Source organism: Gadus macrocephalus, chromosome 18 (assembly GCF_031168955.1).
Source record: "Gadus macrocephalus chromosome 18, ASM3116895v1".
NCBI lineage: Eukaryota > Metazoa > Chordata > Actinopteri > Gadiformes > Gadidae > Gadus > Gadus macrocephalus.
Genome location: NC_082399.1, coordinates 8,698,670 through 8,713,037, shown reverse-complemented (window position 1 = coordinate 8,713,037; position 14,368 = coordinate 8,698,670). Strand labels below are relative to the sequence as shown.

The following is a 14,368-nucleotide window of genomic DNA, read 5'->3' as shown; positions in this document are numbered from 1 at the left end:
AACACAGGGGGGCGGTAATACACCGTAAGTGTTATATAGACCGGTCAAATCTCACACAGTCATACTAGGTGGGATGCCGCACTAGCAAGAAGTCTGGAGCCAGTGGACAAAACATTTAACATTTGATGCAGAACCACATGACTGTTGACGAATATATTTTTTATTCTGGTGTTTTTATGTTAGTGCCTTTTGAAGAAAACTAAATTTAATAGTCGATTTGCCAGTATTTGGTTAGCATCACCAGCCGTAGCAAAGGACACCTGCGTCACTGACACGTAACTGAAGTGGCGAGGAGAAAACACATCGGGGCTTCTCCAAAGGTAATGTATATGTGTCACGCTAATACAACAAAGAGTGTCAATGTTATGTGTCGTCGTTGGCGTTGGCTGCCTTTAGTCCCTCAAAGTGTTGACATTTTGTTTTTCGCGGGGTCCCGCCCACCATGGGCTATGATTGGTTAATTTCTCCGCCAGCGTGTCATGATTCCAAGCCGATTGGTTGAGCTATTTAAAGCCCCTCTGAAGTTGCTGTTAAAGCTAACTATGCTGTTTGGAATAGGAAGTTAGCCGGGCCCGATTCTCTACGTCTATATTCTCTACCAGTGGTAAGTGAAACTGGACTCTGATGACTGGGTGCCGTGACTTGTTTCTCAGATGTCAAACCAATAGATTTTTAAACGGTAACCAAAACAGTCAAACAGTCGGGGAAGAACCAAACTGTGGTTCTGGCAGGGGATGTCACCTGTTACCAATCTTAGCCTATTAGCAGTTACTGCCCCCTGTAGTCTAATTAAAGTTACAGCAGTGTCAATGAGGACATCCCTAGAAAATCTTCAATTGGCTCAATGAGAGGGAAGCTGGGTAATCCAAAGGTATGGTGTGCCAACTGATTTAGTCATTTGTATTATGTAGCCGCTGGCTGTTCCATAATTTGTTTCTTCAAATTCATTCAATAAATGTCTTGACTGACTAGGCAAAACAAACTCCAATCATATCACATTTTAGACTTGCTGAGAATTGTATGCAATGTAACTTTTTTTATGTTTTCGGAAGAGACTCATCTTCTCCAGGCACCCCTCTATCTCAAATGGGTAATTGTGAACGCCTTTAAAGGCTAATGAGACCTTAAGAATAGCAATCAATAGTTTTCTGATTAAATTAATCGACCATATTAGTGGTAAACTATTTAAGATTTCTCCTTATTTAAAGTGCATTTGATTTGAGATGTTATCAAGGAGAAGGTAGGGTAAGGCATCTTGCTGAAGGTAGTCTGGACATTGTGGATAAGACTATGAATAAGCATACTTTCCTGCATTTACAGATACTAGTTAATGCTATACAAAATATCTGGCATGTTATATTGTAATATGGGGGTCTTTTAGCTTGGCGATACTCGATCAAACACTGAAAATACTGCCGGCAGTCTAAACAGGTGGTAGCTGAAGGGAGAGGGAGGGGTGAGTTAATCAGTAAGCTGCTGCTGCTGCTGCTGCTCTGTCCGGCATGCTAACAGGAAGTGATCGCTGCTGCGGCAGCAGTACAGTAAGTAGGGCTAAGGTGCTTGATGCTTTAAGAATACATGTGCGCGTGTATGTGATGTCTTGCCTTCAGTTCACCGTGGAATGAACACCGATGACGAGGAGGGTACTCTGGAGTGCTGGGGATGGACTGACCTGTGTGTATTACTGTTGTTTTCTGTCTGTGAGCATTCCCTGGTGACTTGGATCCTATCCTGTTTGTGTGTGCTTTTTTTTTAAATGATGCTATTTTTACTGCTTGCTGTATATGTGGTACATCTAATATAACTATTGGCAGTGGTCCCTTTTCATGTGGCACCCTTTTAGACTCGGGTGGGAGACTGCAAAGGAGAGTGTAAGGAACCAACTGCTTATTTTTGATCTACCTTACTGTTTTGATCGGCTTCAGTGTGGCACACTTACTATCGTCTGTCTTTGTGTTCATCCTTAATCCGTCTCAGAGTTAGGTCTCTGTCTGCCTGTGAACCATGTGATATGCCGGATGAATTCAAAGGTCATTGATCTAACGGCAGGTCTTGTAGATTAGCCTTGCAGTTATCGGGCTGATACTGTTTTGGCCACTCGCAGAACGTGTGTGTGTGTGTGTGTGTGTGTGTGTGTGTGTGTGTGTCTGGCATTCGATGGCATTCCAGCCTAGCGTCTCGAATACCAGTAGCTGTTATTAAGACCCGCCAAGTTTAGCTGTTCTCCCTACTTTCATGCTGTCTACTTGATCCCTATTGTGGTTATTGTTCTGGGTTAACCTGTAAGGTTCTTCCTGTTCAACCTAGCACTGGCCGGAGAACATGACACTGCTGGGACATCCCAGGGGGAACCGGACTCCCCAAGGCTTTAAATATAGTCCAAACTGGTTTGTCCTGAACTTCCTAGAGGGGTTCTTTCTTTGGGCCATTTGGATCTTGTCGACTGCCTCGCTCTGTCGGGTAAACCAGAGGGGGACCCTATGATGGGCAAAAGAGGCAGGAGCCCAAAAATCTGACACTTTTCGGAGAAGTATTGTATTTAATATAATCGGGCTATGTTGGCTGATGCCTTTTTATCCATAGCGACGTACAGCTACTTCATACACTGGTCATTCAGGAGCATCTAGGGGTTGGATATTGTTCTCAAGTCTGCCCACCGGTAACCTGCAGAGAGGTTGAACCCAGGCTCTTTCGGCCGGGACTCGACCCCAGTTTGCGACGAGCACAGTGCCGTTTCATTCAGTTCTCATCTCGTCATTGGCTCTCATCCGTCCAGCTATTGGTGGGCGGTGTTGGACGAGGAGAGATCCGACCAGCCGGAGCGACCGTGCCCGCGGCCCCCCGCCGCCATGTCCAGACGCAGCCTGAGGATTCACACGCCCCCCCATGAGCGGGGCTCGCCCTATGGCAGCGCCTCCTTCAGCCTGGGCGTGCCACCCAGGAGTGAACAGACGTAAGTGGGTGTAAAAAGACGGGCTTCTGTCTCTTCAAGTCTCTCCGGTCTCTTAAAGCATTTCATAATATGGCTACCTGGTGGTAGAATAGGGGTACTTCAAACATAATGGATGGGCGGTGAGGGGGGTTGTGTATCCGTCCACTGGAGCATGGCAATTCATCCGTAACACCTGGCTCGGAATTTAACCTCTAACCCTGGCAGTGTCAGCATTGTAAGACAAAACGTATAGGTATCCACCAAATGACAGCTATATTTAAAATATAATGCAGCATAACTTTTTGGTTATTTGGGGCTGTAGAACAACAGCCCTCAATTTAATTGTATCCCTGTGACACTTTTCAATGCAACTAAGACACATGTTGTTCAAGGGCTGTCTTGAACATCTAAGTTGTACATTTAGAACAGGGCCTACTGTTGTTGTTTACCCTGGTAGGAAGCAGAGTTTCCCCTGCATTCAGCTGCCTACCAGCATGTGTTGATCTTCAGATTAATTCTCCTTCTCCTTGCTAGGCCGTCGATCAAAAACTCGTCCAAGTCATTGCGGCGTCCACACCTGTCGGTCTCCTGCTCGCAGTCTCTCCTCCAGACGCCCCGCAGACCCTCCCTCCACCAGCAGCACCTCGACAGCAGCCTTCACAGCGTGGCCTCGGACGCCTCCCTCATCTCCTCCATGCTGGACGAGTCCTCCTACCAGGAGAGGACCCTAATGGACAGTTACTGGGGTACGCTGGCCGTGGTTGCACTGGGGCAATGGTGGTTATGACGAACAGGGATTTCGGTTGGGATGTTGTTATTGCACGCGTGGATATATGAGTAGCTTGCTTGTTGAATCCTACGGCTTATCTTGATGTCTTCCTCTGATACACAGGTTTGGACGACGATGAAGATCCACAAGGTACATTTGCATAACTTTTGCATTTTGGTTAAGGTTTACCGTATGATTAGCCTGTATATCCATAGACGGTGCACACAGTAGTATACTATCGTAGTCAGCTGTACGCTATATTTACACCGATCCTCTCCGACCGCTATCCCAGACAGTACGATCCTCCTGGAGCACAGCACCGCTCTGTCCAACAGCACGCTGGTCGGCAGCGGAGACGGACGCTGCCACAGCATCCCGGCCCAGACACAGACCTCCATGGTCAACGGCCACCCCCGCAGGGACTACTCCCTGCCCGCAGAGAGGAAGCAGGGCCCCAGCGCCCTTCACAGCTCCGCCAAGTTCCCCAACCCCAGCTCCAGACTCCCCGTGGGGCCGTCGTCAGCGCTGTACTCCGGTGCCCAGCACCAGGGGACCTCGGTCAGTCCGGCTGCCACGTCCCCCACCTCGATCATCTACTGCAGGGACAAGAGCCGCAAGGGGAAGCCGGGTAAGGCAATGGTCTGGTTGTTCCAGCAGAGGGCGGGGTAGCACTAAGCAGAGCAGGGTGAACTGGAGCTGGATACGGTCTGGAGATACCATTTCAGTTAGGTCTGTTTTAGTTTTTGTATGCGATATGGTGATATTTTATGGGTGCTTGAAGGGAGACTTTTCCTGTTCTCGAGGCTTACGTAATAATACATTTTTGTTGTCTTATTGGATTATTCTTGGTGATTTTACATGGAGTGATCCTGCTTGGGTGTCGTATAACGTCACTAATGGCAATTATACGATTTGTATATCCTACGTATTATTGGTTTAATTTGCACAGTTTTATCCTAATCATCTCCACATTGGGCATCAGTAATGCATAAGACCGATATTTCTATCAGGTGTGTTTGTGTCCATGTGGGACTCTGTGAGGCGTGTATGCAGGAAGACGGCAGCCTCCCTTGCTCTGCTCCTCACACTGATTTACAAATACGTGCTGCTCAAGATGCACCTGGACCATGAAGGTAGCTGGATCATCCAAAACTACTGACCCTTTTCCTTCAACGGTTCATATCTGGTCTCCATTGTAATTAGAGGTGTCGCTCCGTCAAACCCGTATAGGTGTTGTGCCTTGGATCCTGGCCGTTGGCAGAGAGGCCAAGGTCTCTGCCGTGTCGATACTGAACCTAGGCTTGCAGGTCTTCCGAAGGTCAGGCTCGCAGGTCAGGCAGGCTGTCCTGCATGGCTGGGACCACTGGCGCTTGAGACCTGCTGATGCTGGCATAGGAAAATTGGGTAATGGAGGTACTGAGTGGGGGTCGAATGATATTGTCACTGAAACGCATCGGAACCACGATGGGAGGGTCTTCTCACCAGGTGTTTTCTCCAACTTTCACTTTTTTGGTGTAAAAGTGTCTCTCTTTGCAGTCCTATCAAGGGAGAAAGCTGATGTAACCGCCATTTCTGATTTGTGCTAGGTGGTCTTCTCTTCCACAGGGGTTTGGTTATAGTGTTTGGCTTCTCTTAAGGCGTCTTATTTCTTTATTCGAAACACTGGTCTCTGCACGAGGAGGGAATCCATGTTTTCAGTCAATGGAACCCTGCAACAATCTCACGATGGTGATAGACTGGATCGTTTTGATTTTCATTTTGTTTATGCTAATGATGCAGCATGGGTTCCAGTCACCTGCAATGATCCTTTCCCAAACAAATACGACTCCACCCTTTTTGCTTTGGCTGTTTCCATGGGAAATGCAAATTCTTCCTCAGCCCGGCGGTGTAGCACTGAGGCCATGTTGGAATTTCTCACAAATCTTTGGGGCTTAAACGACCACAAAATCTGAGCTTATTTTATTAATTAATTTTTCCGCAGCCTCCTCCAGGTCAGGTGGAGACATGGATTCAGCGGGCCCGGGTGACCAGAAACAGAACAGCTCTCTGTGTGAGTATTCTTGAGGAGACGCATACAGTCCAATTCTCAGTGTTTGTTTCACGACGTGTCGGCTGCAGGATTAGGTTTCTCGCAAACTTGTCATTCTCTTACTCCAGGAAAGGGAAAGAAGCATCATGTTTAGTGTTGTGATTGATGCTTATCACAGATCTTTATATTTTTAAAGCATGTAGTGCAAATTCAGGGCATTGTTTTTAACATGCAATTCATTTATTTTCTCAGATTCATAATGCAACTGTTTTTGAACATGGTTTAAACTAGTATAGAAGAGGAATAAATGCATTTTTTTTAGAGCATTGTTTTTAAACAGGATTTGTTTTGGTTGGTCCAAACTAGACCGTATGGGGTTCCTCCATTGGTTCAAAGTGATGTTGCCAGTAGCCTACTTGTTACGTCACTTGACAGTCTGGTTTAATGTGATAGTACTAGAACTTGTTCAAATACACTGTGGACTGATTAGTACTAGTTAAAATACAGAGTGAACTGTCTATTCCATTTGGCTTTCCTACCTGGTACATGTAGCTCCTAACATGTGTCATGTCAAATGATGCGGGTATTAGCAGGTGACGACCCCAAAGACAAGCCGACACAACCACCTACCATCGTCGCCTCCTCTTCATCGCCGTCATCCTCACCATTTTCATCATCAGACTCCTTTCTGTCTTCGGTTCTCTACTTGTTGTTGGGCTTGTTGTGGATTGCCTCGTCCTCTGCAGGTTATTTAACCTACTTTTAAAACACTTCAATACTTGGATAGAATACAATAAGTTCTATCCAAATAAAGGATCCGTGTTGACTTTATCTTCGTACAAGTCAGGACTTTCTGGTTTGACTGTCTAGATATGGGAAGAGATTCTGGTGTGTTTGATTGTACATCTTGCTCATATTCCTCCTTAGGAGCCTATGTTTGGCAGCTAGCTCAGAGAGCTGGCTCAGCTGGATGGGTTGTAACCAAGAAGCGATTGTCTGACCTCAGGGAGTCTGGCCCGTCCGCAGGTTACAACGCTCCCCGCTCACCCCTCCTCACCTGCCAGGGGCCGCTGCACCTCCCGATCCGTCTCACTCTTTCTGGCTTTGGCTCTCTCTCTCTATCTCTCTAAGGGAGAGAGGGCGCATGCGTACGGATGCTTTTAGCTGATTGGTTAACTTTGGACGTCAACATTCCCTGTTCAAAGTCACTCTTCTGCATGGCAATTTGGCAACGTTTGGCAATTTAAATTTCGGCATGACTACCTGCTTTAGTGCCATCGTTGTTTTTCTGGTCTGCGTTTTTAATGCATTTTTGTGCAATCTTTTGTTAGTGTAGTCGTGTGAAATTGCATGCATTGTTGTGACGGCAGCCAACGAGAGGTGTATAGAGTTCCAATATAGTTCCCTCCCAGCCGCTCAATATAGTTCCCTCCCAGCCGCTTGGATCTCCGGTCTCTCTGTGACTTGCATGATTAACCGAGTTGGTGGATGTCTGTTAAATCCCTAATCCAGGGACCACAGGCTAGAGGACACTGAGACTAATCCTGCCCTTGCCCTTCATGTGTGTCCAGGGCAGGTAGGATCCAGTGTGCTGCGCTGGCTGGAGAGAGGATGGTATCACACTTCCTCCTTCATGTCCCTCCTCAAGAACTTCCTCCTGGTCTGGTGAGTTCACACTTTTGCCAATAGCAAGATAACATTAGGAGTGGGGCTTTAGTGATATTTGATGTTTGGATAAACAGCCTGGGGCTTTCTGCTTCATGGAACTTGACACCTCATTTATTATTAATATCTATTTTTTGATCTGCTAATGCATTTTGCTTGCAGTTAAACAAATGTATGTTATTGCATCCTATAACTGAGCCTTGCATAAACAAGGAGGATCTGGTCTTGTATTTCGCAGGTGCCTTCCAAATCTATTCAGGATTGCACTGCTTCTCCTCCTGTTACTTCTACTGTCTGGTAAATTAGTCAACATTTCTTTTGTCATTCTACACGCATGACCTATTCAAAGGTCGTAATCTGATGCGTGTCATTGGTTATTGTCGCGTGGCCTCTTTTTATCCACCGAGTTGCGCATACTAAACGCTAAATGTTGTTCAGCCCTCCTGGGGTGGTGGGACCCCAGAGACGTGCTGTCCTCCATGCTGCCTGTTGACGGGTCAGACTGGAGGGACGCCCTTCCCCTGACCAGCTTCCCTGGCCTGGCCGCCATGCTGAAGCCTCCCCAGGAGGGCAGTGGACAGGCTGCCCCCAGCCCCCCGGACCAGGCTGGCCCCAGCCCCCTGGACCGGTCCACAGACCTCCAGGTCTTCACTGAACCTCCTCCTCCTTATCTTCTGCCTCCTGCCATGGAAGAGAAAGATGAAGCAGGAGAGGTAAGCAGGGATGTGGTGGACCGCTGTTGCATTGTAGTGAAAACTAAATAATTTATTTCTGAATTCATCCAATGCGGCCTTGGCCCTTATTGAGTCTCCATCCACACCTAATTGCGCATAGCACCTGCACACAATAGTTTTCTTTCGTCTATGTATTTTTATATATTTCTATTTGTTGGAAATTTGTAATATGTTGTACAAAAAAAGGCGTAAAATAAAACCTGTCCAAAGTTATAATTCCTACTTGCCAATAAATTCCATTCGTAGTAGGAAAAAGGAAAGGGTTTCCTGCTTTTATGGATTGTTTTTGGATGCACATGGCTTCAAATAAAACTTAGCTTGGAGAAATGTCTGCGTTTAAGTCCATCTCTGAAGTAAAGCCATGCATGGCTGTTTCCCTCGCAGGGTGAAGCGGCCTCGTCGGGGGACTCTGAGCGTCTGCGGCTGCTGGAGCAGAGTCTGGCCCAGCTGTGGGAGCACGTAGAGGACAGCGGTCACCGGGCGGAGCGGATGCACGGCGAGGTGCTGGGGCTGTACCAGGGCCTGCGGCGGCGGCAGCAGCAGCTGGTGGTGGTGGAGCCGGACCAGGTGGAGGCGGACCGGGCCAGTCTGGAGCCCTGGCTGGACGGACTGCTGGAGGACAAGCTGGCTGAGATGAAGCTCAGGCTGGATGAGGACCGGTTGCACAGGGAGCAGGTGAGCTAATGGGCTGAGTGGGGGATGTAATGTGATGCTCATGCGCTAGTGGTGTCAATGTAGAGGACCATACACAAGGCTAAAATGGTAGGGTCTGTAATCGTGGAGTTTAAACTTACACAAATATAATTCCAAAACGCCATGTCGGAATTCAATGATACTGTCATGTTTGCGTCAATTATGTGTATTTTAAAATTAGGAGCATTGTTACCATTTCGCTTCCCAAGAGTTGTTATTCCAACGAAAACATGTACATTGGAGTAGGCATTGCATAAGGATTAAGAAACCTAAGGGCTCTTGATGGGTTTTGGGTTTTGCAAGAGGATTTCTGTTTAGTATCTCATGGGTTTGTTCCAGACTCGAAAGCAGTATATGGCTCAGCAGAAGAGCCAGGCATTCCGTATGGCTGAACTGGAACAACTTCTGCAAGCCCTCACAGCTAAGATGGAGGTAACGCACTGTTCAATTCAGACATTTCTAGTGCACTTTTTCTCATTATTCTCTTATTTTGCAAATAAGTACTTTTTTTACGTTTTGTCCGTTCCAATGTCTATTGTTTATATTATATTTCATCCTGTGTGACCTCTTGAGAGTTAGGAAGCCTGTTTGAGGGGAATCTCTTTAGAACTACTAATGGAACCAAACCATCGCTTTGTTCTTCACCCCTCCAGGAGGTGCAGCAGAGACAGGAGGCGGTTGCTACGACGACGACAACCCTTCGGCCAACTTCAGCCTCGAGGCAGCAGACATCGGTCAGGTACTACAGACGGGGATGCATTGCAAGTCAGGCCTGATTGTCCTTGTAAAGTGTACCGATTCTGTTCTTTGATTTACCAGGGCACAAGTAGTAAAATATACTAGAATAGTACTCTAGATTTACCGTGCCCTGGGACATGAAAGGGGCTGACCAATGCTTTGAATGAGTTACGCCCGTTTTTAACCTACAACGCCCGTGTAAAAAGGTTCTATTGATTTTGTAATTTTCTCAGCGGTGTGGACAGTGAGTTCCATGATGCATTGCGGTCTGATGTCTCCCGGCTGGAGACGGCACTGGGGGATGTCCGACAGGACCTGAACGGACTGAGAGGATGTCAGGACCACTGTCACCGTCTGGACAACATCCAGGAGACGGTAGGAGGACCAAAAAAAAAAAAACGTACTTCCCGCATATTCCCCAGATCTCTTTATTTAGATAGATACATATGTTAGCTAAAATTCACCACCACATTGCTTGTGTAGACAAATATTGTATTTGAGTTAAAAGCTATTTAGTAACTTTATGCATCTACTTTTTACAGACCTCAGTCTATGTTGGTTGTATGATGAAACTTGATGTCCTAATTGGATCATGACATCCAATCTATTTCGGTGGATTTAGTCGATGTTCCTTCCCACATGAACTCCTAGACTCCAGCCGCACCTCCTGATGATGGTGTCCTTTTCCCTCCTCCTCCGTCAGCTCTTCTCCCAGGTGCGAGCCCAGGTGAGGGAGGAGCTCAGGGCCCTGTTGTACGGCAACCAGCTGGTGTCCCTCTCCCAGACGGACTCCCCTGACGACGGCGCCGACGACCCGGCGGCCCTCCCCGACTCGCTGCTGGAGTGGCTGGCCGAGCGCTACGTCAGCGGGGCCGACCTGCGAGCCTCGCTGGCCTCCCTGGAGCTCAGCATCCTGAGGAATGTCAGCAAGCAGCTGGAGCAGCGCCGCGGGGAGCAAGTAGACGAGGAGGAGGAGGAGGAGGAAGACGACCACAACCAACGCCAGACTGTGGTGACGCAGACTGTGGTGGACTCCCTGAATGCGGCCGGGGCCGGAGTGACAGAGGAGGTATTTACCAGAAGTCCGTCGCAGTGATGTCAGGATACATTTACTATTAACAACCTGACTTTGGGATTTGCATTATTTATTTATTTATTTATTTTTGTGGTCCGCACTAATCACTCTGATCCATGGTTTTAAATTCAAATGTGACCACCTGCAACCATGCACCTATGGTAGCAAGTGTATGGAAAGGTAGGTTTGACTGGAGCACCGCGGATTGGAAGGTATTACTAGAAGGAGTAACCTTAATTAAAATTAATTGAGTTAATGGGATTTCATGAGCAGGTAGGGGTTCAGGAATTTCCCTCAAGGAGGCCTACCGGTTTGGCTGGATTGGGCCCTAGAAGTGGAACACCCTAACAGCTAGGGACTGTACTGGTAGGAGGACCCAGGAGGATGGGCGTGGCATTTGTTACACTACATGCAAATGCTCTTATGTCGTTGTCTGTGGAAAAAATAATCTTGATTTGGTGGCTTTAACCACCTTTAACCAGGGAAATTGAACACGACTGCTGGATAGATACACTAGCACACAAGGTTATCTTTTTGAATTACTGAACATGGAATAAAAATAACTCATCAATCGGGAATAAACATGTTTATTTCATATATATGATTGATATCATATCATTCGACTACCATGAAGTTGGATCATCTTTTAACTCCCTTACTTGACGGTGCAGCTCATTTGAACAGTCAATCGTTTAAATCTTTAACATTAACCTCTCTTATCTCTACTCTCCGACTAACCAGGAAGTGCAGCTGATGGTGAGGAACGCCCTCAGACTTTACTCCCAGGACCGCACCGGCCTAGCGGACTACGCCCTGGAGTCTGGAGGTCCGAGACCCTTCTCCTGATCACTATCACTAACGACGCATTAACATGGTTGGATCATTTATTGCAAGGCACAATGGGTGATGACGGCCTCTCACCAACAGGTGGCAGCATCTTAAGCACACGCTGCTCGGAGACCTACGAGACCAGGACCGCCCTGCTCAGCCTGTTCGGTCTCCCTCTGTGGTATTTCTCCCAGTCACCTCGAGTTGTCATCCAAGTAAGGCAGTCAAGTTTAACTGTATAGCACACCCCGTAAACCAAACATTTTCAACCTGCATTATTACATTTTAGCACTCATTTAGTTGACTTTTATGTTTTTCATACGGTACATGGCATTCATGAGCCGGTAATGGTTTGCAACCATGCTCAATGATACCTACAGGTAGACTGCAGAAATTGGGCTTTGAACACAGAACATGCCGGCTGGGAGTAGAACACCCTCACCTCTAGAATGCCCTGCCTTATAGATCCTAAGTGGGTGAAGGAAATCCCCCATATCTGCAGCCTCCCTGTAGGCATCCCTGAGCAAGAGACCAGACCCCTTGCCCGGGGTTGGTAGTACAATGGTACACTTTCTGCTATGTGACTAAATGGTAGAGTATCAATGGATTAATGGTCCGCAGACACGTGGTTCACGGCTTTGTCTCCCTGTGTATCCAGCCAGACGTCCAGCCGGGGAACTGCTGGGCGTTCAGGGGCTCCACGGGCTACCTGGTGATCCGTCTGTCCATGAAGGTCCAGCCCACGGCCTTCACCCTGGAGCACATCCCCAAAGCCCTGGCCCCAAGCGGGGCCCTGCGCAGCGCACCGCGGGATTTCACCGTCTACGTGAGCCCCCTTCTTTGTTGTTGTTTTGTGTATATTTGTTTGCATAATTCAGATACAATTATTATGTTTATAATTAATGTCCTGTACTTCTGCTGTGACATCCACATTATCTGACTGGGATTAATGAAGTACATCTTGTCTTGCCCCCCCCCCCCCCTAATGTTAGGGTCTGGATGATGAGGGCCAGGAGGAAGGGCAGCTATTGGGCAGTTACTCTTATGAAGAGGATGGAGAAGCGGTGCAAACGTACCACGTGACCGTAAGTTCGCCTCACCACTCTACACTGCTGCACCCTACAAACTTTTGACAAATGTACTTATTGTAAGGCGCTTTGGATCAAAGCCTCTGCTGAATGCCGTCAATGTAAACTCAACACATTTGGATCCTACACATTCAGATTGGAGCCTTCTGTTTTTCCATTTCTGTGGTGACCTTTGTTATTAGTTTTTTAGTGCCAGGGAAAATGAAGAGAAAAATGTGTTCTCTGGTAGCATGTTGGAACAAACTATGGTGTCAGTCTTTTTTTGTTGATCAGATTTTGTGTGTGTGTGTTAACCAGGAGGAGAAGGAGCAAGCCTTCCAGATCATTGAGGTGCGCATTCTTTCCAACTGGGGCAACCAGGAGTACACGTGTATGTACCGGCTCAGGGTGCACGGTATACCCAGCAACGACTGAGGAGCCAGTCCCTCCCTCTCGTTCTACCTCCCTCCCTCCCTCCCTCCCTCTCTCCCCCATCACTACTTCAGTTCCGTGTCGAACTACCCTATATGGAAGTGGAGTGGACCAATGTAATACTTGTTCCTGTTCTTTAAGAACATGAGTGTTGGTGTTCTTTAAGAATATGACTGTGTGTGCACTGTCCAGTGGATGGGTCGGATGTTACTGGAGCTGGAATCCCTTTTTGAATGGCGTCGCTGTGTCTTGCAACACATCCATTTGTGTTTATTTTTATTATGAACTAGTCTGAACACCACAATTTTGGATGGTAAACATCCTGACATTTGTCAAAGGACCAGAATCAGACTCTCGCACACCAGAGAGAAAGCATGGGGAAATTAGATGATCTCTGATATATTATATACAGGACCTTTACAGACTGAACTGGGATTTGTATTGGCTTTATTGTAATTTAGCTTTTTTTGTCAGCACTAAGGACTTTGGTCCAACAAATGTGGTTTCCCTTCAATGTGGTGAAGAATGAGTCAATGTGACCACCTGCCAACATATGGTAGCAAGTATATGGAAAAGTTGGTTTTGCCAAAGCCCCAGAGATTGCATGAGGAACTGCAGTCATGGCTTGAACGCCAAATTAATGTAGGCTTCTTGTCTATACTAATTATCTATTTTAAGAGTACTAATATATCTGTCAGTGTTGCTTTTTGGCAATTCATATTTATTTTAATAGTAGTTTCAGCAGAAATATAAGAATGTAAATCTATATGTATGAATACTTACTGGAAGAGTTTTATATTGTTTAACTATAAGTGCCCACTGTAATTTAGACATTTTAAATTATTTTGTTGTCCCAAGTTTGTTCTCAAGCAGGAAGCTTTGTAAATTATTTTGTGACTAGTGTCAAACATTTTGTAAAGCCTCTTGAAACTTTTTTTCTACTGTACATGTGTTTTTTATTATTTTCAGAAGGGTTGTAATAAAGATCTGATATTTGAATAGTTGGGAACTTTATTTGGAGTGAATCCCAGGAAATTAAATGGTTTCATTATGTATGTTGTAATCGAAAACTTAGAACATTAAATTAATTTAGCTGACTATTGTACAAAGCTACTTAATAAGTGAATCAAACAACAAACGTATAATGCCAAAAAGTCAAGAATTATGCAAATACATAAACTCCTAAATAAGCAAACTGCTCTGTGCTTTTTCATACAAACGACAGCTGGAGTTTTTAATATTTGTTTGTAGTAGGAAATCTTTTTCTGTTGACGGATCCCATCAGATTGTTTTGACAAAAATTCAAACCTTAAATTGACGCATTCATTTAATTTGAACTTAAATAAAAATGCTACGCATATCCCTGCAAAAGTGTACTGACCCTAACCCAAACACCAGTACATTTT

At 46.3% G+C, this 14,368-nt stretch overlaps 1 protein-coding gene across 11 annotated transcripts; it reads left to right on the top strand.

Moving 5' to 3' along the window:
• The first annotated feature begins 53 nt into the window (after positions 1-53).
• sun1a (Sad1 and UNC84 domain containing 1a) lies at positions 54-13,961 on the top strand. 11 transcript variants are annotated; one of them, XM_060036464.1, is made up of 23 exons: positions 54-320; positions 2,777-2,953; positions 3,467-3,678; positions 3,825-3,851; positions 3,994-4,329; positions 4,712-4,834; positions 4,932-5,105; positions 5,683-5,751; positions 6,321-6,476; positions 6,658-6,756; positions 7,302-7,395; positions 7,634-7,692; positions 7,834-8,108; positions 8,514-8,804; positions 9,162-9,254; positions 9,476-9,561; positions 9,794-9,935; positions 10,264-10,629; positions 11,377-11,461; positions 11,563-11,678; positions 12,122-12,289; positions 12,456-12,548; positions 12,849-13,961. In XM_060036464.1, exons 2-23 carry the CDS (start codon positions 2,850-2,852, stop codon positions 12,963-12,965), a joined length of 3,285 nt encoding a protein of 1,094 aa, XP_059892447.1. In that variant the 5' UTR covers positions 54-320; positions 2,777-2,849; the 3' UTR covers positions 12,966-13,961. The 11 variants fall into 11 exon arrangements, with proteins under 11 accessions (XP_059892447.1, XP_059892448.1, XP_059892449.1 ...); XM_060036465.1 differs by lacking the exon at positions 54-320 and adding an exon at positions 510-604; XM_060036466.1 differs by lacking the exon at positions 54-320 and adding an exon at positions 1,487-1,541.
• Positions 13,962-14,368: the final 407 nt, after the last annotated feature.

What these genes read in the sequence shown, in the direction of transcription:
- sun1a (XM_060036460.1), top strand. Translation starts at nt 1,622, where the DNA reads ATGAACACCGATGACGAGGAGGGTACTCTGGAGTGCTGGGGATGGACT. An exon ending in CCTGTTACTTCTACTGTCTG is followed by an intron (nt 7,693 to 7,833) that starts GTAAATTAGTCA and finishes AATGTTGTTCAG; the next exon opens with CCCTCCTGGGGTGGTGGGAC. An exon ending in GGGCCGGAGTGACAGAGGAG is followed by an intron (nt 10,630 to 11,376) that starts GTATTTACCAGA and finishes CCGACTAACCAG; the next exon opens with GAAGTGCAGCTGATGGTGAG.